A 22,900-nucleotide genomic window follows, 5' to 3' on the forward strand; every position below is an offset into this window, starting at 1 on the left:
ATGACCTGTTTTTAAATGACTGTTTTATGTCAATAATGCTGGGGAAGCGTTTTGACCGTCTTGAGAATGAGGTCGCGGAGACCTACCTGATAAGGTTACAACGGCTGACGGAGAGTCAACGGAGGATGTCTCACGTAGCAAAGTCGGCCGAGGTCTTGACCAGCCCCTCGGTTTGATTTAAATGGTGAGCATCTGATACGGTGGATGAGGGACCAAGGAAGTGGCCTATGAGTGAAGCGCTAGGTCACCTGCGAAGGATCCTAGAGGGTGCTAACCATACGGTGCTCGGGCTCTAGGGGATCGCCGAAGATACCCACACGTGCATCGGGGAAGATATTGGAACAAGGAGTAAGAGTTGTTTTGTGAATTCAGGCATGGATCTGGTTGATTGACCTTGCTGGTCCTCCAACGGATGAGTCCATGGCTCTTATATATGGATCCGTTGGTTGATCTGGGGTTGATCTTGCTGATCTTCAACGGAGATTCCATTTTTAATATGTGAATATATTACTGGTTATTATGAGCTAGGAACTATCGAAAAGACCCCTGAGTGGACAGGTGGTAAGCGTTCTGGTTGCCAATGATGCCATAGGTTCACCGATGAAGGAATGATTGGAAATAAGGATTCAACCGGAGATTTTGAGGATTATGATCAATGACACTATGGTTTCATTAAATGATTGTTTTAAAGATAGCTGAATCTGTGAAAAAGGCAATTTCATATTGGGTGTGTAAGTGGTGTGACTGGCGTTAAATTTGATGAATATCCGGTTAGGGGGCCTAGGAACTCTTTTCATGAATATCCGGTTAGGGGGCCTAGGAACTCTTTTCCCTGGTCCCCGGGACAAAACCTAAACAGATTTCTAATTGGATCCCATCACTACAGTGGTTGGGCGGTTGGCTAACCCATGGAACTGGATGGGGTTAGAGGCTGGACTGATGGATCCGTAAAATGAGACTCAATTCTGTTATAGTACGATAGATGAAGTAAATCCCAGATAGAAATTATTCTATGGAAAAAGAATCAACGGCTGTGCCTCTCAATGGGAAAAAAAGCATTGGTTTCTATGATCCAAGTGCAAGTTTCTTCCTTGATTTTACCAAGTGACTCACAGGTTCAGTCGGATCAGTTTGGTCAGTAATGACCCTGACTACGTTAGAGTACAAATATCTTGGAGGAATCGCCCGTGCTTTCCAGTAGGGAGAAGTTTTTTCGGGTTCGGTTTTTGAAGAACCAAGGGATTAGTCTCTTGTCTGGATATCTGTGGGCGAGGGCCCGAGTGAGGGATCCTGCCCCACGCAAGAAGTGCTACTTCCGTTGCTACTAGCACCCTCAAATCCGTTGCATGGAGGGGGCAGGGATCTTTCACTCACAACCTTGCTCTTGAGAAAATAAACATCAACACATCAAGAGAAAATATAAACAAATCCTAAACCTATGATTATTACTCACATCTAGACAAACCCTAAACATATGATAATTACTCACAAGAATTTGAAGCCACTTCACATCAAGATAGCTATCTGTGGTGTAGAAAAGAGAAAGTTCATGTGAGAAAACGGGCATAACTCACAGAAGTTTTGTCCAAATGAGATGAAATTTTAGGAGGAGAGAGCTATGGTGTAGAACAACATGACTATAAATTTTCATGAAGAAAGAACCAGAGTTGCAGAAGATATGGTGAAATTGAATTCCACCAAAAAAGGGAGAAAATGAAAAGGTAATGAAATGCAAAAGGAGGGAAAGTAAAAAGTTAAACATAAAAAATGAAAAAAAAATAAAATTTGATTTTTAAACTTCCATGTACATCTGACATGAAAGGTATGGAATCTAACCTTTCTCTATTTTTTAAGATATGGACTCTATTATTTTATTGTCTTAAGAGATTTAGGCAAAGACATGACAAAAAGATCCATGTTACATGGATCTAGAATCCCAACTCTCTCATTGGTCAAGCCAATCTTTTTTTATTCACTCCTTAAGGGGCAAAATGGAGAGTCCATATTTCTCCTAATGTAGAGCACAGGTAGCAGTCGTGGTCAAGGCCAAGGTGGTGAATAAAGGACAATAAAAATCTCATGATTCACAAACAATACCAGGCATATACAAATGAAAGAGGCCAGTCTCAAGGAAGGGGAAGCTAGAGAGTCCAAGGTAATTGGCAAAGATAAGACTCAAGAACAGGCAGAGATTGCTATTATTGTGGCAAACCAAGTCACATAGAAGTAGAATGTCACATGAAACAAAATGACATGCGAAACGACATGTCGGAGATGAATTATGCATCTTCAAGCAAACATGATTAAGACAAATATGAGCAATTGCTTGTTATGCGGCACATGTTCAACTCAATGACTACATGGTATGTGTGTTCACTTGCCTTTAACCACATGACTTATCATGGTGAGTGGTTTGGAGATATGAAGAATCTAGAAAGATCAGGTTAAGTAGAGAAGAGGGACAACATAGTTCATCCTATTGCTCATCACATAGGAAATGTGCTATTGTCTATGCAAGATGGCAAGATGAAATACTTGGTTGATGTACTTCATGCTCCCAACATCACAAAGAATCTAGTTTTTGTTAGGCAAATGATTGAGTAGGGTTTGTAGGTGTGGTTCAAACCTTATGGCTACTATATTAAAGATTTCAACAACAAATGCCATTTAGTTACAAAGGGATAAAGAGTGCACATAATTTTTACTTTGGATGTAAGCCCCGGGGCCTCCACCTTATAGACGTGTAGGTGTAGCACGTGCGTTCAAAAGGATGGGTTTTAATATAAATCTCACTTACAGTTTTAAAAATAAAGGAGGGGTATTACAATTGTGCCTGGGAAAAATAAAATAAGGAGTGTTTTTATTCACAAAACTTTAGAAGTAGGGTACTATTCTAGTGGTATGACATAATTTTGTTGGGGTCTAGGTAGAGGGTTCAAATCTAGTAGTGTTTTTTGGCCCCACACTTTAAAGTTCTTTTTTTGCTCCACACTCTATTTAACGTTTTTTAAATTTGAAAGTGTTTTAAATTAGTTGCTATAAAAGAAGAAGCAATAAAGAAACATCTCACGTAATGATGCTCTCTCTTTACTACTCCCTCCTTCCTTTTGGACGCCGCTTCCCCCTTTCTCTATCTTTGTGCAGCTTAATAAAGTTGGCTAACTAAGCTTAATAAAGCTCCTTAGTGTTTTATTGGTGTTGTAAGCGGAAGATTTCTAAGGTCTAAGGTGGAGACATGCGCATACGCCGTTGCACCAAACACGCGGAGATGTGCAAGGTCAGGCGCACGCATTGCATCGACTGAGCGATGGTATACTCTGTTCTGAATATAGCAGGCTGTGGTATACTCTGTTCTGAATATAGCGACTAAGCTTCCTGCCAGAAATTTTTTGCTAGTTTTGCAACACTTAACATAGCACGAGCGGAGTCAGCGAGGCCATTTGCAGAACTCCCTTTCTCTCTCTCTCTCTCTCTCTCTCTCTCTCTTTCAGTTCCTACCTCACTCTCACTGCTCAGAGTCCCGACTCCCCCGTGTGATCTTCATCCAAGGCAGTGAAGCTCTACATATCACTGTATCTGAACAGGTATCAGGCCCTGCAGCCCGATTGAAGACTAGTCTTGACTTGATTTCCGAGGCAAAGGCCCTCGCTTGACGCTTCGTCCCGGCATCTGCTTTCCATCTCTCGTTCCCACAGGTAACGGTCTCCTTGCTCAATCATCGTCTCATCATTTGCTTAAGAAATTATCGGCTTTCGGTGCTCAGTTCTGTGAGTACTTTGCTCAACTTCTCCATTAAACTTGGATTATGGGCTGCTGCAACTTGCGGAGCTGTTTGGCTCGACCAATACCCTCAGCAATTTGATGTGTTTTATTACCGAATTTAACAGTTATTGTATGATTGAGTGGATGGTAATTAAACATCACAAGGTGTTGAGCTGCAAAAGGAGCTCATCCGATTCTTGAATTCTGGGATATTTGGCAAGAGTGAAGGTAATGTCCTCCCTGTAGAAGCCTCTAGGGCTGCAGTTTTGGTGAGAACCAATACACTGATGCAAGGCTATTCTGGTATCAGATGGGACATCCTTGCTGCCATTGAGAAGCTTTTGAATGCCAACATTACCCCCTTGCTGCCCCTGAGAGGGACCATCACTGCATCAGGAGACCTTGTCCCCCTCTCTTACCTTGCAGGGCTTGTCACAGGAAGGCCTAATTCTAAGGCAATCAATGCTGATGGCAAGGTAGTGAGCGCCATTGAAGCTTTAAAGAGTGTTGGTCTGGAGAAGCCCTTTGAATTGCAGCCTAAAGAAGGGCTTGCTATTGTGAATGGGACTGCAGTAGGGGCTGGCTTAGCTTCCATGGTTTGCTTTGATGCTCATGTTCTAGGTCTTCTAGCAGTTGTTACTTCTGCTATGTTTTGTGAGGTGATGAATGGGAAGCCTGAGTACACAGACCCTTTAACAGAAAGGCTAAAGCACCACCCTGGCCAAATTGAAGCTGCTGCAATGATGGAACACATCCTCCATGGAAGCTCTTACATGGAAGCTGTATGTTCGTGTATAATGGAAGGGATTAGAATAGGTATGGAGAGATGAGCTGCGGTTCGGGTGGTTATAAAGGGCTGCCATGAAGACGGGAGGGCAGCAAGCAGCAACATAGCCTGCATGTTTTCAGGAAGATTGACACCCGAGAGTGTAGTCTCATCCAGTTGAAGTCGCCACGCCTCTAGGAATTTAGGAACATTCTAATCTTCAGTCATAACTTTATTCACTAGAGTTTTTAGGTTCATGACCTGAGTGGCAACATCTTTATGTTCATGGCTGTCACCATTGAGCTATCAAATGGTCCTCTTATCTTCTTGTGTGAGCTTTGGGCTCTGGATGAGCATACTCCGTAGTGGTGCTCCATCGCTAGGACTGGCACGGCGTGATTTGTAGTGCCAGGGATGGGTGGATTGCACACGGTGTATGTTTCTGGATTACCACCGCTAGGACTGGCACGGCGTGATCCGTAGTGCAAGGGACGGGTGGATTGTACACTGTGTGTGTACCTGGAATTGACTTTCCGGTGGGCCTGCTTGTGCCCGAAAATGTCAAGTATTGTGCAAGTACATGAACGGAGATTATCCTTTAACAATGTTGCATTGTGCACTCATGTTTGCCTGCCTTTGAAATGTTTTCGCGTGAACTGGTTTCGTTTGCATGCCTGACATGTGTGTCTAGCTCAGGGGTCGGGGACGCCCTCCCGTGAGCCGTGGAATGCCTTGTCTTCTGACAGGTTTTGTGGCGTGTGAACAGGTGGGAAATCCTTATTTTAATAAGAGTTTTAAGTTATAAGCCTTATAACTTACAGGTTTCATACTTCATTAAAAGTAGGTGGACACTTTATAAGTGTGGGCACCCTCTTTTGGCCTGGGCACCCTTTTATAGCATGTGGGGTGGGGGTTGGCCACCTACCCCACCTACCACACCCAATCCTTTGCATGGGAAGAAGGCGCCTTACTTCCAGCCCTCTCCCTTGCATTCGTGAGGAGAAAAACACGACTGCTTGCTGGGATTTTGAGAAAACAGGCCGTACAGCAGCTGGAGCACTCATTATTCTCATGAAACAGGTTGTACAGCTCCTATTCCAACTATTGTTTGAGGACTGAACCACACAGCAGGTACAGCAGGTATATTGTCCTCATTTCTTGCTGATTCTGGTCGTACAGTAGGTACAGCAGGTACAGGAAGTACAATATCATCATTACCTGTTGATTCTGGCCGTACAAAATCTTTGGAATCCTTTTCCCATGGACTGAATGGTACAGCTTCTCTCTTTTCACTTCCACGCGTGGATTCAGGTCTGGAAAGCTCTCTTTTTCTCTCATGTGTGTACTCAAAACAGCTAGCAGGAGCCCTCTTCACTTCCCCGTGTGATTCAGGTCAGTACAAGCATTCACGTGTGATTCAGACCAGCAACAGGTCTCTTCACTCCCACGTGTGATTCAGGTCAGGCCAGTGGGGTTATCCGCGTGGATTTAGGTCATACGCATTCCCTACAAGTGGCCCAGGTTGTTTCACTCTTCCTACTGGCTGTACGGTGGCTCCAGAAGATTTTCATCGCGAAGAACGAGGAATTCTCCTGCTCTCCTATGTCTGGACTCCTCTTCCATTCACCGAGTCAACTCCGTGAGAGTGCCCCATCGCTAGGACTGGCACGACGTGATCCGTAGTGCCAGGGACGGGTGGGTTGCACGCGGAGTGTGACTCTGGAAGGTGCTATGGACGGGGCAGCCCTTGATGACTACACACTCGGCATCAACAAACATATTCGGGTTTGATACTTTGTTTTCATTGTGCATTGCTTATTGGAAATCTGGCCTTGGGCCCATGTACTTGTAACAAATTCTCCCAAGTAATAATATCATTCCTTGGGGGGGGGCCGGCCGTTCCGGCCTCAGTGTGGTGTCATCTATCTATGCTCAGAGTTGTTAATTACTTTTTTGCTATTTTGTCTTGTGCTATTGTCTTTTAAGAGTGTATATTAAAGTGCTAATTGGAGAAGTGAGTCCAGGAAGGGGTGACCCCTGCTTGGGTCTCGTTTCAGTGGTATCAGAGCACGGATCTTCCTTTTTCTACATTGGGAGACGATCCAAAGGCTTCCTGACCACTCTCCATTAGTGACTTTACTCTTATTATGGCTAGCCAAGCAAGTAGCAAGGAAGTGCCAAATTCAAAGGAGCACTACAGTGGAACACAAGCAAGTGGACGGATGCCTTATGCCCGTAATCATGTATGGTTGGGACAGCCGTCCCGTGGCAAGGAGAAAATGCAGGAGCAAGAGCAAGAGCCAAGTGCCATGAATGCTGAAATTCAGCGTATGCGAGAGCTTCTCCATGCCAGGGAGATGGAATTGGCCAGCCTACGTGAGGACCCACACATTCAACAAGTGTTAGATGCAAAGAAAAAGGAGGCAACCGTCTTTCAAGACTTTGAAGCTTTGGCTCGTGGATCAGGGCTGAAACCTCGTGAGCTAGCTCTTTCATTCTTAGTGGACAAGGGTGATGTATTGCAGGGCGAGGATGGGGAGCTTGTTATAAAGAGATCTCCACTGGGGTGGACATGCCTAGGATAGCCTCTCCAAAGCTGAAATCTGCTGTCCACAAACAGGAGCCTTCCATTACATCCCGACGTGATTCTACCTTACATGGGAGGCATAGCCATGCCTATGAAGGTAACATTACTTCTAGAGATGATCATTACAAGCCTCATTCTTCATCTTTGCAGGTTTCTCATGGGCTTAGAGAGCACCGACATCCCCGAAATCTGCATAAGGCTGGACAGCCACCTAAAAGGGACTCCAATGAAGTTAAGGGAGCTACAAAAGCTGAAAGTACCTCAGAGAAGAAGCGTCCCAACAAAAGGCCTAACTATGGACTTACTCCGGAACAAAGGGTGCAATATATACGTGACGGTAAGTGCTTTTCTTGTGGTAGTAAAGATCACATGGTCCGGCAATGCCCAAAGAAAGCAGGCAAAGAGGATGCAAAGGAAACCAAGGTTAATGTGCATATGGTGCCCCATGTACAAGGGGGGACAGCCCATGATGCTTTGGATAGGATGGTATGCAAGGCATGGGGACAGCTCAAAGATCAGCCCGCATTATTTATGTTTGATGATTGTGCCACGGACAACTTCATATCATTGGAAATGGCTACAGCATTGGGCATTAGTGTGGGTGACATGGGACCGGAGATTGAGGCCGAAAGTGCATTTGTTGGCAAGAAAGTCAAGGTCACACCTCTTATTGGCAAGCTTCGCATGCATATTCAGGGATATTTGGACCATGAGAACTTCCTCATTGCACCAAATCTACTAAGAATTCAATCTAGTAGTAATCCTCATGCATTTTTTTCCAATAGAATTTTATGTAGCTCTCAAGTAAAGTAGATTTGCCTTATTTTTTGCAAGCTCTCTCAAGCTTTATGGTTGAAATCAAAGAAAATGAGTGTGGTCCTATTGCAAGAGAGAAGAAATTTCTTTTAATTTTTCGTTCATATTTTTTCAATAAATAGAGACCTTGTAGATATTTTATGCCCATTAAACTATTTATTGGCATCCCTCATAATGTTTGATATTTTCTCTTTTATGGTTCTTTTGAATGTAGGATCGATCATTCATGGCATCCAAGGCTCGCATTAAGGTGTTTGACCATGGGGATAGTGAAAAGAAGTTGTTGGGTTATGTTAGAGTGATGGGAGATTACACCTATAGTGCCATACGCAAAGAGATTGTGCAAGATGGCATTGTAAGTGAATCTTTTGAGTTTGTTATTGAAGATGAAGATGATGATGGAGTGTGCACATTGAATGCCACACAAGAAGAGCGTTGGCAAGTGGAGAGCAACAAAAGTGTTGGCATAAAGAGGTGTTTAAGCATGGCTTATGGTGGCGGGCCCGCAAAACGCATTTGTAGAAGCTTAAATGTTGCCTTAGAAACTAGTGACATGAATGCAAGGGAAGAGGGTGAGAATGTTCATGGTAGCAAGGTCAACATGCTCAAGAGTTCTTTACTACCAAAAGAAACTCTTGACCTTTGGGAGGTCCAATGTGACAAGACTCGTAAGAATTTGAGGAACAGAAATCCACCTAGAGATGACAATTTTCAGCTTACAACTGAAGATGTCAATGACAAGCCTTTGATTCGAATTTGGTGTGATGAATGTAAAAGCTTTTATGGATCGGGAATGACTGGAGGCAAGCAGACCGCATACTCATGCTTATCAAACTTCAAAAGATTTCACATTCTTCAAGGACAATCCCATACAAAACGGTACCTTTCCAATCGAGGGCTAAAGATCGATGCAATAGACACTCAAGGAAGTAGTACAAAGGACAAAGAAGATGATTGTGATGATGCGGTGGCAATTTTGGCGGCTATCGAGGAGATGAATAATTTCAATAACACTCATGAAGGTAAGCATCAACTTATTTCTTAATTCTTTGCAACCAAACTATTATCTTCTTTATGTAACACCTTTGTTAAGCTCATGCAAGACACTAATTTCAGACCCTTGTATTGGTTTTTTTTAAAGGATTTTTGCTTGTTCTTTTTAGTGTTAATTTTCAGCTGATTTTTCTTTTCTTTTCTTCTCTCAAGATCTTGTTTCTTCATGTAGGGGCTGATTTTCAGTTGGTTGAAGCCACCTTGCATGATTACAAAGATAGAAGCACTGTCAGAGTGGTGTGTAAGTATGATGGGAAGTGGCTGCACTTATGTCCTCGTGGTTCAGATTTGCCAACAATTCTAATGGAACATATTAATGGAAAGTCTCACACCATTGCATGGAGCAAGGCCACACCACATCAGTCTTCTTCACTCTTGATTGGATCTTGTGGGCGACCTAAAAAGCATTTTGACAAAGATCCACGCCAACAAACCTTGGGTGCTTTTCTCACATCAACAAAAGAGCGTTCAAAAGCGCCTTCTATCCCCACAGGTACATCATGCTTGCCTTCATCCAATCTTACTATCTTGTGTTGGGGATTATGGCAGCATACAATTCATGTTGGTGGTCGTGAGGTTGATATAAAACCTCTCCTACAAGATCTAAAGATGGGACGAGAGTGGTTTTGTGAGCCATATACAAAAGCATCTTTGCATGATGGAGATATGGAGTACATGGTAGATGGATGCTTTAGGCATATACATTGCCTTCGTATCTCAAGCATTGGAATGCCTTTTCAAAGTTTTACATGCAAGCATTGCAAGACAATTCCATCATGTGGTGATTTTCGCATGAGAGTGTATCGGGAGAGTATTTCCATTGAGAAGAGAGGAGAAAGGCAAACGGGCAAAGGAATGCGGCTAGATTACCTTGGAATTGAAGAGCTGAAAAGTGTCTCAGTTGGGACCAAGAAGAAATTACGAGAAGCAGGTAGAAATTTATGGTGGTTGAAGGCAAAGATTGTGGTGCTTTCCGTGAGAATCAGATCCTTGAAAGAGGCCAACTATGAAAGCATTAATAGAAAGGATGTGAGGCGATTTTGCAATAACATCATTGAGGCTTGCAGGCAAGGTAAATTTGGAGGCAAATCAGCTTTATGGGACTTTCTTCAAGACATTGCAAAGAATGCATTAAGATCCGAAAAGGGTCAAAGATTCACAGAATCAACAAAGACCATTTTTGAAGTCGTGAAGCTATGGGGTGGGCCACGCTTACATGAGTTTTTGAGTGCAAACCTTGGAGGGCCATCCATGTCAACCACTAGGAGACACCGAAGAAAATCAACTTACTTTCAGTCAGGGGAGCATGAATATATCTTTGATGCAATCGGGAAGATATATGTTGAAGCAAAGAGGAAACATGGAATAACATCACGAGTGCCAATTATCATTGTTGAAGATGAGACAACTATCAAGCGACGCATTAGGTAAGCTTTTTTCAATATCTCTTCCTTTCTTTGATTGTAAATATAAAGTTCTTTGTGCATGAAGCGGGCTGAAATAAAAATCTTTCTCTTTATGTAGATGGAATGCAAAAGATGATGCTTTGATTGGGTTTTGTGGAAGAGAAGGAGAGGATCATCAATGCTCTTCAAATGATGCCATCATCGTTGGAGATGGAGCACAAGGATATGAGACAATAGTAGATGCCTTCCAAAACCACGTGGTGGGACACTATGCAAGGCTCCTCATTGTCAACCCTCTTCATGAGAGTCTTCCAAGATTGGCTCTAGTTGTGCATTGCACATGCAACCGCTTTGATAGTGATTTCATCAGAACCCAATGGATGCTTGTGGAGCGGATGTGGAATGCAAAGTTCAAAGACGTGATAGGTCCAATAATTGGGCATGCATCAGATGGTGACAGTAGACGTCGAAAGCTCATGGTTGAAGACTACCTAGGAAAGAGAGATAGGCAATTTTTCATTGATTGGCCTGGATGGAAGTTGAAAGGAAGATTTGTGAGAGGAGATGTGTATGGTTTACATGATCAAGATTTTGTCCATTGTGGAAAGAAGCTTGTGAGTCCTCTTGACAGTCCTACCCGACAGCTTGCAATTGGGCGTGTGTGGATTACACTCAATCACGTTGCTATGGTCTACAACACTTTCTCTGTTGATCAGCACAGGTTGCGAGATGGGGACATACAACGAAATGATCGTCAAAACTGGGGGGCAGCCCAAAGGATTGTCTCTAGACAAGTGCAAAAATGTATGAGGGAAATGCGAAAGAAAGAGAGGAGCATGCAAGGGACCGAGGCATATTTGCAGGTTGTTGCTGACTACATAGACATATTCTTATCACCATATTTAGACTTGGGACAGCGTGTGGTGCTTGCAGCTAAAGTGGTCTTCTTCTTCAAGCTGTGGAGATTATGGCTACATCACCATCCTACATACAACCTAAGGGAAAACTTCATTAGCAAAGAGGCATACATAGACATTCAACTTTCTTGCCATTTTGTTGTTCTACTTATAAAGATGTTTCGGGAGTTCTATCCAAATTTCAAATGTCCTCTACATCTCACAGGATCTGATGCAGCGGAGATCTATTTCAGCAAGATTGGCGGTATGGTTGGGCAGGAAAGAGCGTTTGATTTTGGAGATCTTTTGCATTGTGTTGGTAGTTTGAATCAGGTTGCCATGCATGAGTATAGCTCAAATGGGGTGACTTTTTCAAGGGCCCATAAGAAACAAGAACACATTTGGAAGGACTTGAACAAGCATGAAGGTGTTTTGGAAGCAGATCTTGGGAACTACGAAAGTGTTTCCTGTGATACAAAGATGATAGATGCATTAAAAGAGGGATTGAAGCAGGCACAAACTTTATGTGAGACATTGGGCCTCAAACCTTGCACAAGTGAGGGTCTTAAATGGTGGAAAGAGCCTTGGTTAGATACAGAATCAATGTGGTCAAAGCTAGATACTGAAATGGGCGAGGCAGATGAGCATGATGACTTTGCGGAGCCATGTGGTGATGATAGCCCCATTGGCGACGAGAGCAATGAAGATGACGAGGTCATATCTTTGAGTGAGATTCGACATGAGATCGATGGGCTTCTTGATGAGGCAAGCAATGAAGCTGAGAAGAAGAGTATCTCACCGGTGGTAGAGGTTGATGGCAAATTCATCTTCAAATCTACTTTGGTAAGCCAACTCAATGGAAATTCTACATTGTCAAAGGATAGGTTGACTAGGGTGAAGCAAGGAGTGTATTTCAGCCACAAGGAAAAAGAAGCGTCATCTAGTAATGGCAATTTTTTTGGAATAGGGTCTGATTGCGCAATTTATTTCCATGATGTGACACATGGAGAGGGACAAAAAAGGTCAAAGAGAATTGGAAAAGCGACAAATCTGAAGAAGATGGACACACTTCATAGCACTTGGTACCTTGGAAGAGTTCAAAAGATGAGAAAGAAGGTAGGTGGCAGGTATGTGGATTATAAGCGAGGTTTTGACTTGACGGACCGGCCTCAAGGGGTAGAAATTCAGCTTGGTTGGTATCAAAAGGTGAAAGGGTGTCGAAGATTTACTTATGACTTGATGGACTTGAACATGGTCGATATAGAGTCAGTTATTGCATTGGCACATTTAACATACAATACAGCAACTGATAAATATGAACTACATCAAAATGACTACAAGATTTTTAATGATTTTGTAAATACTTCAGGTTAGTTTTTCATGTGATTCACGTAAGTGTTGAAGCATTTAATTGTATTTTTAAGTCATGTTATATCAGATTTTTGCATCATTTTTCTCATTTTCATTTTGATTGTAGGCAACAGGTCATCAAACACATAGGGAGGCAAGAAGCTGATTTGACATGGGCTGAATTTTGGTGGGGCTGAAGTTTTTTGGGTGCGGGCTGAAAGACTTAGCGACTCTGACTTATGTAGACTCATGCTTTTTGTAGCCGTGGTATGCATGACTATGTATGACGACATGTCTAAGCGTATATTCAAGGACAGTTTTTGTGAGAGAAAGTAAGTCATAGTTATTGCTTTAATTCAAAAGAATAGAGGAACATCTTTAGCTCACGTATACAAAATTTCTCTTTTGATTGCTATCAGATTGTTTTGCAGATCCAATTCATTCCTAAGGCAATCCATTTTGGCAGCAGGCAATGGGACCTACAATAACGGCTAAAGAAAGAATCACAAACACTTATACATATTGTAGATTTTTGTTAAATGTCATGTATATCCCTTCTATAATGTAGGTAGCTTGAGTATAATATACATTTGAGCAGCTCTAGTCAACGACATTATATGAAGTTCAATGATATGCGTGTATGATGAGTAGGTGTTTAATCCAAGAATAGGTTACTAAAAAGCATGTGCATGTCTTTTATTGATTCCTTGTTAGACCAGTTCTTATGTGCATGCATATGTTTTTATTTGTGTTGCAGCTGTTGCCCAATTTTATTTTGACAGGCATGAGAGTTGTTGGTGTTGTCTGCTTCACAATTTGGATGTCAACCATACGTAAAATGTGTCATCTTGATTGTATGTCTGCTACGAAATTCCACACTAGCACGGTGTCACAGAGCAGGATGATTCAAAGTCGAATGCACTGTGGACTGTGGAGTATGATGATGCTGATAAATCTGTAGTCAAATTGCTGAGCTTCCCATCGACTCCCTACTCGCATTGGGTCTCCTTCCTTGCAGCCATATCCGACTCCTTCGAGCTCCCGTCACTCCCCGGCTTCCCGAGCACCTTCCCGGCCCCTTTGGGCACCCTCACGGCATTCACACAGAGGTATTGCTTCATCCCCCACAGGGTTTTACTTCAGTTTTTCAGTCTGCAGGTCTGAGAAAAGTTGGGGCAGCCACCATTGAAGCTTCATTGCTTCATATCTCTAGGTGGGCCTCTTAAGGGGCACTAAGGCTTGACTTGTGGCTTCATTGGCTCCCTATTGAGCCCCCCTTCACCCTCCCTTGTGCCACGTGGGCTGTAGGCCATCAAGGAGTAGCAGCGCAGATTGCGCCAGCCTTACAGGCTGTGACTTGGCTCCATTTGGCTTGGTTAAACACTTGCCAACAACCTCGGGACTTGGCATTGAACATTGAAGCTTTTTGCTTCAGGTTTGGGACTGTGTAAACAGTCTACAAACAGGCCAAAAACAGGGCAGCACTTATCTCTTGAAGTCTATGCTTACCGGGATTGATCACTTGATGCATATTGATGCCCGTATGATGTCTACATGTATGGAGATGCTATGTTAATGGTTTGCCATCATTTTGGCCCTGATTTAGGACTGAGAATACTCAGTTTTGAGCAGTGAATCACTGCTGACATACAGTGGGCTGAAGCTATTTTACTCATGTATGCTTATGCCTATGCTATTCGGGTTATGTCTTGGGTACATGCTTTGAGGTATTGACCATCGGGGATTGGAAAAGAGTTCGACATTGTTTCTTACTCATTGGTTGAGCTTTTGAGCTCGTACATACAGCTTTTGTGCCAGTGGGAGCATCTTTGGATGCTTGACAGACATTGAGCAGGCAAGTGTTATTTATCTGGGAGTGTTTCCGTGCTTTGGAGATACTTTGCTGAGCACTTCTAAGTGCTTGCAGGGAGTCATACACTTTATTTCTTGGTTCTATTTGCTGATATGGCTTCATCAGGAGAGAGCTCATCTTTGCTCCACATCCGGTCTGGACGGCAAGAAATTCATCTCTTCTTACCAGACGAAGGGCCTTTTTGAGTTTGTATAAGTGCCAGTGCTCCTTTTGAAATGGCTCTTCAGAACATCGGGGCCAGCAAGCGTGATGATGCCTTCTACAGGTATAAAATGCCTAAGCTGATCACTAAGATTGAAGGCAGAGGAAATGGAATCAAGACCAATCTTGTGAACATGATCGATGTTGCAAAGGCCTTGGCTAGGGCTCTAGCCTACACTACTAAGTACTTTGGATGTGAACTTGGTGCACAGTCAAAATTTGATGAGAAAGCTGGCATTGCTATTGTGAATGGAGCACATGATACAGCAAAACTTGCAGGGCTTTTGGAAAATTTCATTAAGAAATATGACCAGTGTTATGGATGTGGGAACCCAGAGACAGAGATAGTCATCACAAAAAGTCAGTTTATAACGTTGAAGTGTGCTACTTGTGGATTTGTATCTGATGTTGACATGAGAGACAAGCTGACTACCTTTATCCTGAAGAATCCTCCAAAGCAAAAGAAAAAAAATGACAAGAAAGGGATGAGGAGAGCTGAAAAAGAACGCCTGAAGGAAGGCGAGGCAGTGGATGAGGAGATGAACCGGTTCCACCCTAACTCTAACACATGAATAAAACTCGTGGGTTGTGGTGTGCCCATTATCCATTCTTCACACCCACACATTGTTGACTCTCGTCTCCTACTCTCCCGTGAACTCTCCACTCTCGACATCAGTATTCAATTCTTTGTTTCAATAAACTTGCATTCTTACTTTCTAGGAAGACCTTGATAATCTCACTAAGTCTGCATGCTGGCCTTCTTTCAAGGCATTTAGAAAGGACATGTTCTTAAGGATCTCCCTTGTTTTCTCTTGGAACGCACAAATTCAAAGATAAGGTCAAGGTGAGAATACATGACGGCATCCTTCTAGATGTAGTAGTATATGCAAGTTGACAAAGGCTTATCGATTATTCTTGTGATCACCTTTTTCAATAATTGTAAGGGGCGTGATATCTTTAAATTTAAATTTACTAGAGGGGGGAAAAAATTCTATGAGCTGGAAATTTTAAAAGTACAGGAGGGTTATAATAATATATTGCAAAAGTAATAGGAGGTATGCATAAAATAGGGGAAATCAGGCTACAGAGGGGTTTTAAAATATGCCTTTGAACGCACGTGATACAAACTTTTTTGGAAGGTGGAGGCCCCGGGATGTAAGCATACCAAAGATGAAGACTACGAAGGTACAAGTGTTGTTGTCAATATGGATATCTGGCACACAAACGTATTTGTCATGTGAACGATTAGTGTTTAAAGTCTATGTAGACTTTTGATATTGTTATAGGTATGCTAAAATTCAAAGTGGATGGAATGCATAAGATTTCTAAAGCATATCAATTTGGAAAGCAAACAAAAAATATATTTCCGCATGACAAGAATGTAAGAGACCACTTGATGTGGTGCACTCAAAAAAATGGGTGCCAACAAAGAAGACATTTGAATGGGAGAATGTCATTATTATATAACTTTCATTGATGTGACCACATAAATAAGGTGTGGGAATATTTCATTAAAGAGAAAAGTGATAGAATCTGAAAGTTATGGCTTTAAAAAACACCTTTTCAAGTTAAGTGTTTAAGGTCACATGAAGAGGGAGAGTGCTCTAATGAATTTAGTGAGTACTTGAAGAATCATAAAATTCAAAGGTAATTCATATGTAGTGATTGGGGTTTTTTCTTCTCCTCTCATGGACCTTGCAGCGGGGGGAAGCATGGACTAGCTATGTGGGATCATGTAAAGGAGTCTATGCATCTTGTCAGCAATAAAAAAGTATATCATTATTGGCAAATAATATTAGCATCTCAATGCTTGGAATAAGCTTAGGGACTTAGCTTTTTTCCAACTTTAGTAGGACTCACAAAGATGCTTTTTTCTAGAGGAAAACGTGTCCAAAGGAGAGCGTTGTTTAATCCCACACGCTGTGGTTTCCAAAAAACATGGAGGGCTTATAGGCATTTGGGCCCTTCTAAAGGCATTAACTAGAGGGGGGCATGGCCTTATTGATTATTGGTTTTGTGGCTTGGGCTTGTGGCTCTTGAGCATCCAATGCTTGGGCACCTTTTCCAGTGTGGATTGGCACACCCTTTTCGGTGGTCTTGGCTATGTGCTGTCTATCACCTCTAGCCGTCCTCGTGTGGTTGTGCGCTGTCATCGGCTACCCATGCAGAGAAAAACTACCACACCCCATTTTCGGGGAAAAAAAAGAAAAGGAGAGGCCTCCATTTGTGAGATTAAAAAAAAGAAAAGGAGAGGCCTCCATTTGTGAGATTAAAAAATAAGGATTTTTCTGTATAAAAGGATGCCATTCTTGCTCAAAAGACTACACCATTCACAATAAGAGCAGCACCACTCTTTTTTGACAGAAAAGGAGAGGAAGAGAGAATTCTTGAAAATTTTTATAAACCACCATTTGCTTCACCTATTAGAGGAGGACCTGCATATTAATTACAGAGGTAGATAGGGATTTGAGAAGAGAGGTAATTCATTTCAAGAGTAGGGGAGGAAAACTTCACCTCAAGAGGATGGAGAATAGAGGATTGAGCTAGAGAAATCAAGAGATGAGGTAGATTTTTTCCATGCTATTTCTTATGAAATTTCTATGCAAGGGGAGTTTTTCCTCCCATCACTTGATTGTACATGTTTCCCTTTGAGGTATAATTGAATAGTTATACTAGTGTTTTTTTTCTCATTTTATGAGTTTTGTTCCACATTTGTTGATGATATAGAGTTTTATCTCTGTTCTATTTGTCTATCTCACTCCGTTCTCATTTTACAAGTTTGGTGTGCTACTTCGCTAAGTGTTCTCAAGTTTTTCTTGATGGGTTTGAGCTATGAGTGTTGAGAACTATGGTGAAAGTAGAGGGAGTGTTAAGTTTTTGTTCGAGTTGTTGCCTTTGAGTGATGGAGTAAAGGGTGCTATAGAGGTCTTTTTCCATTTTCTACCTTCATTTTGGTGCCTCCATGGAGGAGTTCTTCATCCGGAAATCTTCAATTTACAAGGCTGATGTTGGATATTTCTTGAGAGCAACTATACATATGATTTCTTCTCCCAATCGATTCTTATTCTATAGATGAGATGAAGAGAATGTTAGTGAGTGGAGCTTTTGTGCTACACAATACTTTTAGTGAATCGGGATCAATGATGATTATGACAAGGCTATTTATGGAAGTAGGTGGCTATTTATGGAAGTAGGTGGCTACAAGATTATGCAAGGGATTGGTGTCAGAGGCAAGATGAGAACATCCAAGGAGATTGGGAACTTCTTCAACAAGCACTAGTGGACAAGTTTGGCTTTGTACAAAGGCAATAAAGATTGTGGGTGTAGCTTAAGGATGTGAAACAAGAAGACAAAGAGACCCTTGAAGATTATGGAGATAAAGTTGTGTTGATATGGGATTGTTTGTTAGCAATATTTGGTGATTTGGGGACCACTCCTACTTGTTGGCCATTTATGTTCAAGTTTACTTCCACAAATTTAACAATATATGCTTCCTTTTTGGGAATCAAGATAGCTGCATAATATTGAGGAGGTGGAGTTCAATATTTTGGGGCTTGATGGTGCTCTTCCACAAATTGTTCTTGTGCAAAGTTGTGATTTGAGTTCATCTTCAAAGATGGAGATGATGGATGGAGATGAGGAGATTCTTGAGAAGACTACTATGGCCTTGGAGAAGACCAAGGAGACAAGTGGCTTGGATGATGGTGTTTGTGTTTGTGCTGATTCTCTTGGTACCAATGTGGAGGTGAACTATGCCCTATGTGATGAAGATAGATATGCAGCTTGTGAACTTTATGATGGAGAGGAGATTCAGGAGGTATGTTATGGATGACGATTTATCTCACAATGTAAGTCAAGAGCCAGTCCAATGTCGAAGAGGATAATGATAATCAGGCATGCAATAATCTATGTGCAACAATTGAATATAAGGATGAGATGGATCTTGGTGAATCTGTACAGTGATGTAGTTTTTGAAGAGTTGTAGGAGGATAGCTCTAAGGTTTTGAATATTGTTGAGGATGTGAATGCTCTAGACAATGATGTCAATTTGATAGTGATTCCTAGTCCAAGTTTAGTGGTCCCTTTTTCAGTTTCTGAAGGTTTTGTTGGTGAGCTTTTGGATAGTGAGGAGCCGCTAAAGGTGCAATGTTTGGTTGTTGGTTTTCTTCTATTTATGGCGACATTGAGGAGTGTTGGGATGTGAACTTGGTGGAGTCATCTATTCTTTTAGCTAATAGGTTGGTTGATGAGCATCGTTAAAATCTTCCAAATGTTTTGCATGGGGTTACACAAGTTCCTAGGTGTTTTCCTAACAAGTTTTTAGGTGTTCTTGGTTGCAGATGGACGCTATGGTTGCTATGTTTGGTTCTACCTCTTGTTGGAGTGATTTGTATTATTCCTAGCTATCGTGTTTGGTACCGTTGGTGTTATGTTTGGTGGCAAGGAGCTCTCGTTAGATTAATGGATGCCTATGTTTATGTTTTGGATGTGTTTTCCTTACATGCCAGTCATTTTAATAGTGTGGAGGACTTCCTTTTTGAAGGATGCACTTGAAAACAAGGGGCATGGCTTGCCTCTAAGCTTATGCACTGGAGCAAGCAGCAGGATTATACAAGATGCTTGGGATTTCTTTATGGTTCTAGATGATCTTCTACAAGGCTATGATCTATTTTCATATTTTTATGCAATACTTGAGACTTGTGATGCCTTTTCAAGAGAATCTATTGCCTACTTTGTTGTGGACATGCCTGGTGATGATGTGAATGAGTTCTTGAATACAAGAGAGATACAAATTTTTCTTGTGAAAAAGAATTACATTTGATGCCTAGGATGACATAATTGAATGTGGATTTAGAGACGTACATGAGGGTGGATGTAGGAGGCAACACATTTTATTTAATAGTGGTGGCATGGCTTATCGCAAGATAGTTTAGCAAATTTTTTGATCCCGAAGGTATAATAGAGATGTGTGGTGCTATCAGATGAGTTGGATGCTTCAGTTTGTGCTTTGGCCTTATAATCGGGGAAGATTTGGTGGATGTCTATGGGTTCCCTTATCTTACTATTTAGGCATGTGTTGGAGCTTGGTCTTTTATCTAGGTGGTGCAGTTTGTCTTCTATTATACTTCGACCATTTGATCCATGAGGACTTTCAGTTGAGAGGTGGTTGTCACAATGTTTTGTCTTTGATCTAGGAGGGACATTAATGTCATTTGATGATTAACTTTTTGTGATGATTACTAGATGGCATGATGCCATTGTGGTTAATGTAAGGCATGAATGCCTTATAGGCATGCTTCAGTATAGTCGCCCCATCATATCGTGCCATCATGACTACATCAAAACATGGGAAAAGCTATGAAAAATTTTGATGCAAGAGGTACCGCCAAGTTTCTCTAAGAATGTACTTGTTTTTGGTTGCCCACTAGAAATAGTGAGATCATGGTACACATTTTAGAAATGAAGTGGTGGAGTTCTTACTCAAAGAGTTCCTTGTGGTGCACACAAAAAGGCAACACCTTACTACCCATAAGTGAAAGCACAAACAAGATGTTGTGCACTATTCTCACCAAGATGGTAGATGCATCAAGGAGCAATTGGGAGTATAAGTTGTACTTTGCTCTATGGACCTACTACATGGCATATAAAGTGGGCAAAGCTATGCAAAATTTTGATGCAAGATCTACTGCAAAGCTTCTTTAAGAATGTGATTACTCATTTTGGTTTCCCACTAGAAATAGTGAGTGATCGTAACACACATTTTATAAAACTATGTGGTGGACTTCTTACTCTTAGAGTTCCTTGTGGTGCACAAAAAGTTGACACCTTACTACCTACATTAGGAGAAATGTGGACTCTCCATTTTGTCCCTAAAGGGGTTTCTCTCACTTCTCTCTCTCTAGAAAAAGATTCTAAAATAATGTTATAATATTAGCTCTTGTAGAATCAAGGAGATCTCTTTATATTGTTTTTAATAGAGATTCACGTATTATTTTATTGTAATACTGTCCCATCTTCAAAGTTATGACCACCTGTCCTCAAAATTCTCAAATCTGAAATAATAATATTCTATTTGATCTAAAAACATGAAGCATCTAAGATGTGACACTCTTAAATGCCCACTTGACTTTTCAGCTTCTAATTCCTTCCAAATAGATTGCATTTATGTATTTCAAAATGGGAAAAGTTAAAAAACGCAATAACTTGATGTAGATATCAGATTTTCAAATTTCTTTTTATCCACACCTACCTCTATGCTCTAAGAGTGTGACTGTTAATTTTCATCATTTTTCATTAAGTATACAGGGGTTTATAAATATTTTCTTCATTTAGAGACTTCTCTACATTTTTTAGAATAAGAAAAGTAGGGTTTTCAGTTTAGGGCGATTTTAGTTTGCTTTGACTTTTCACTTTCCTTCCTTTGCACATTAATGATTTTAGTTTACTTTGATTTTTCACTTTCCCTCCTTTACAAAGAAAATTAGAATTTGTGTTTGTTTTCTTTAGTAGCTATGTTCAAGAGAAAATTAGAATTTGTGTTTAAGTAGCTATGTTCAAGAGCTTTAGTAGCTATGTTCAAGAGAAAATTAGAATTTGTGTTTTAGTAGCTATGTTCAAGAGCTTTCTTTCCCTCCTAAATCTGAGTGAAAGAAGTGTGTGAAATATAATTGTTGATTAATAGTTATGATTTAGTTTTAGGATATATTGAAGTCTATATGTTATGTTATGTCCCCATTTGGTGGCGAAGACTATTCTGTGGCTATTTCTGTTCATCAATCTTTGCAAAAGAATCAAGAACAAGAGAGCAATAGAGGTATAATCATTATTGTTATGTTATTTTGTTATGGTTAATTTTGTCTGAGTTGTTATGTTGTTTTGTTATGTTAATTTTGTCTGAACAGATGTGTAAATAACAAAACAACTCAGACAAAATTAACCATGACAAAACATCTGTTCAGCAAACCATGATGGGCATGGATGCAAGGATTAAGGAGCTCACAAAATTACTAAGTGAAAAGGAGAGAGAGAATCAGATTCTACAAGATGCGATGCATGTTATGGAAAATGCGGTGCATGTTGTGGAGGTAGACAATGCAAAACTACATTGCAAATGCAGGGTTTGGAGAAGGACAACAAAAAAATGGCAGCAATGGTTTCAAAGACTGTTGTTGCTGGACCCTCAAAACGAAAACCAAACAAGCACGTGAGCATGTGAGGTCCATCAAACCACTTCATGAGTTGACCAGAGGGAGTGGGCAATATAATCGGTGGGTCTATGCACAATGTGCAAACATGAAGAATATGTTTTCCAACCTAAGTGAAGAGGTTGATGATGCAATTGCAAAGGTCTTAAGCAAAGGTATGGTGAAGTATGCATTGGAAAACCCCAAATTCAAAATGATGCACCTCTCTCCTATAGAATTTATATGGCCAATCAGCCCATATAAATTCTATAGGAGAGAGGTGCTTCAAACTTAGTCATAAACTTAGATATGTTGTCCTAGTTTTTAGAAGGCCTCAGGGCTCTTGCTTGTTGTGGAGAGTGCACCGATTGCTCTATACATTGTAGGGCTATCTCTTTTCAAGAGCTTAGGCTTTTCTGGGCCAAGTCCTCTTGCAACTTAAGCTTCCACTCTTCTTTGGCCCTTTTTTTCTCGATTGGCCCAGCCTTGGAAATCCTAAATCATTTTGTCTTTGGATTGTAATTCCTCAACGGTATTGCTACATTTGCCGGGAATCTCATGAACATGTTGTGCCACTTAATCAATCCCAAGAGTTTGGCTAACTCCTTGGTATTCTTAGAGCTTTCTTATGATCTTGACTTTTGATGGGTCCGCTGCTAGTCCTTATGTGGACACTATGTGTCCCAACAAGGATCTGCTTGTGGGCTGCAAAGGCACACTTTGCTGGGTTGAGACTTAGTCTGGTTGTTCTACACTTTTCCAAACACATCATCAAGTGCTTTATGTGGTTTTCTTTTCTCAAAAACACACTCAAGTCATCACAACAAAAACCCTCATGAAGGTGGTCAAATATTTATAGAATATTTCTTGTACCATTCTCTAGAACGTGGTAGGAGCGTTCTTCAATCCAAAGGTCATCACATTAGAAGAAAAATCCCCCCATTCAGTCACAAAGGCTGTTTTTGCTTTGTCTTCTAGAGCCATGAACACTTGGTTGTAATAACCA

At 41.2% G+C, this 22,900-nt stretch overlaps 2 protein-coding genes and 1 pseudogene across 2 annotated transcripts; all 3 read left to right on the plus strand.

Annotated features, from left to right (window-relative positions):
- Nucleotides 1-3,917: 3,917 nt before the first annotated feature.
- LOC147640012 (phenylalanine ammonia-lyase-like) lies at nucleotides 3,918-6,645 on the plus strand (the record flags this gene model as incomplete). The annotated part of the gene is made up of 5 exons (XM_086824363.1): nucleotides 3,918-4,544; nucleotides 5,884-5,960; nucleotides 6,021-6,132; nucleotides 6,218-6,313; nucleotides 6,586-6,645. Coding segments are annotated over 5 exons (972 nt in total), but the record flags the coding sequence as incomplete, so codon positions are not given.
- Nucleotides 6,646-10,544: 3,899 nt separating this feature from the next.
- Nucleotides 10,545-12,660, plus strand: LOC147640013 (uncharacterized; annotated as a pseudogene).
- A 2,001-nt stretch (nucleotides 12,661-14,661) lies between these two features.
- LOC147640014 (putative eukaryotic translation initiation factor 5-2) lies at nucleotides 14,662-15,282 on the plus strand. The gene has a single exon (XM_086824375.1). The coding sequence runs from the start codon at nucleotides 14,725-14,727 to the stop codon at nucleotides 15,280-15,282; it is 558 nt and encodes a 185-aa protein (XP_086680501.1). The 5' UTR covers nucleotides 14,662-14,724.
- The last annotated feature ends 7,618 nt before the right edge of the window (nucleotides 15,283-22,900 follow it).

Source organism: Cibotium barometz, chromosome 3, assembly GCF_041138505.1.
Source record: "Cibotium barometz isolate CiBa-2024 chromosome 3, ASM4113850v1, whole genome shotgun sequence".
In the NCBI taxonomy this organism is placed as follows: domain Eukaryota; kingdom Viridiplantae; phylum Streptophyta; class Polypodiopsida; order Cyatheales; family Cibotiaceae; genus Cibotium; species Cibotium barometz.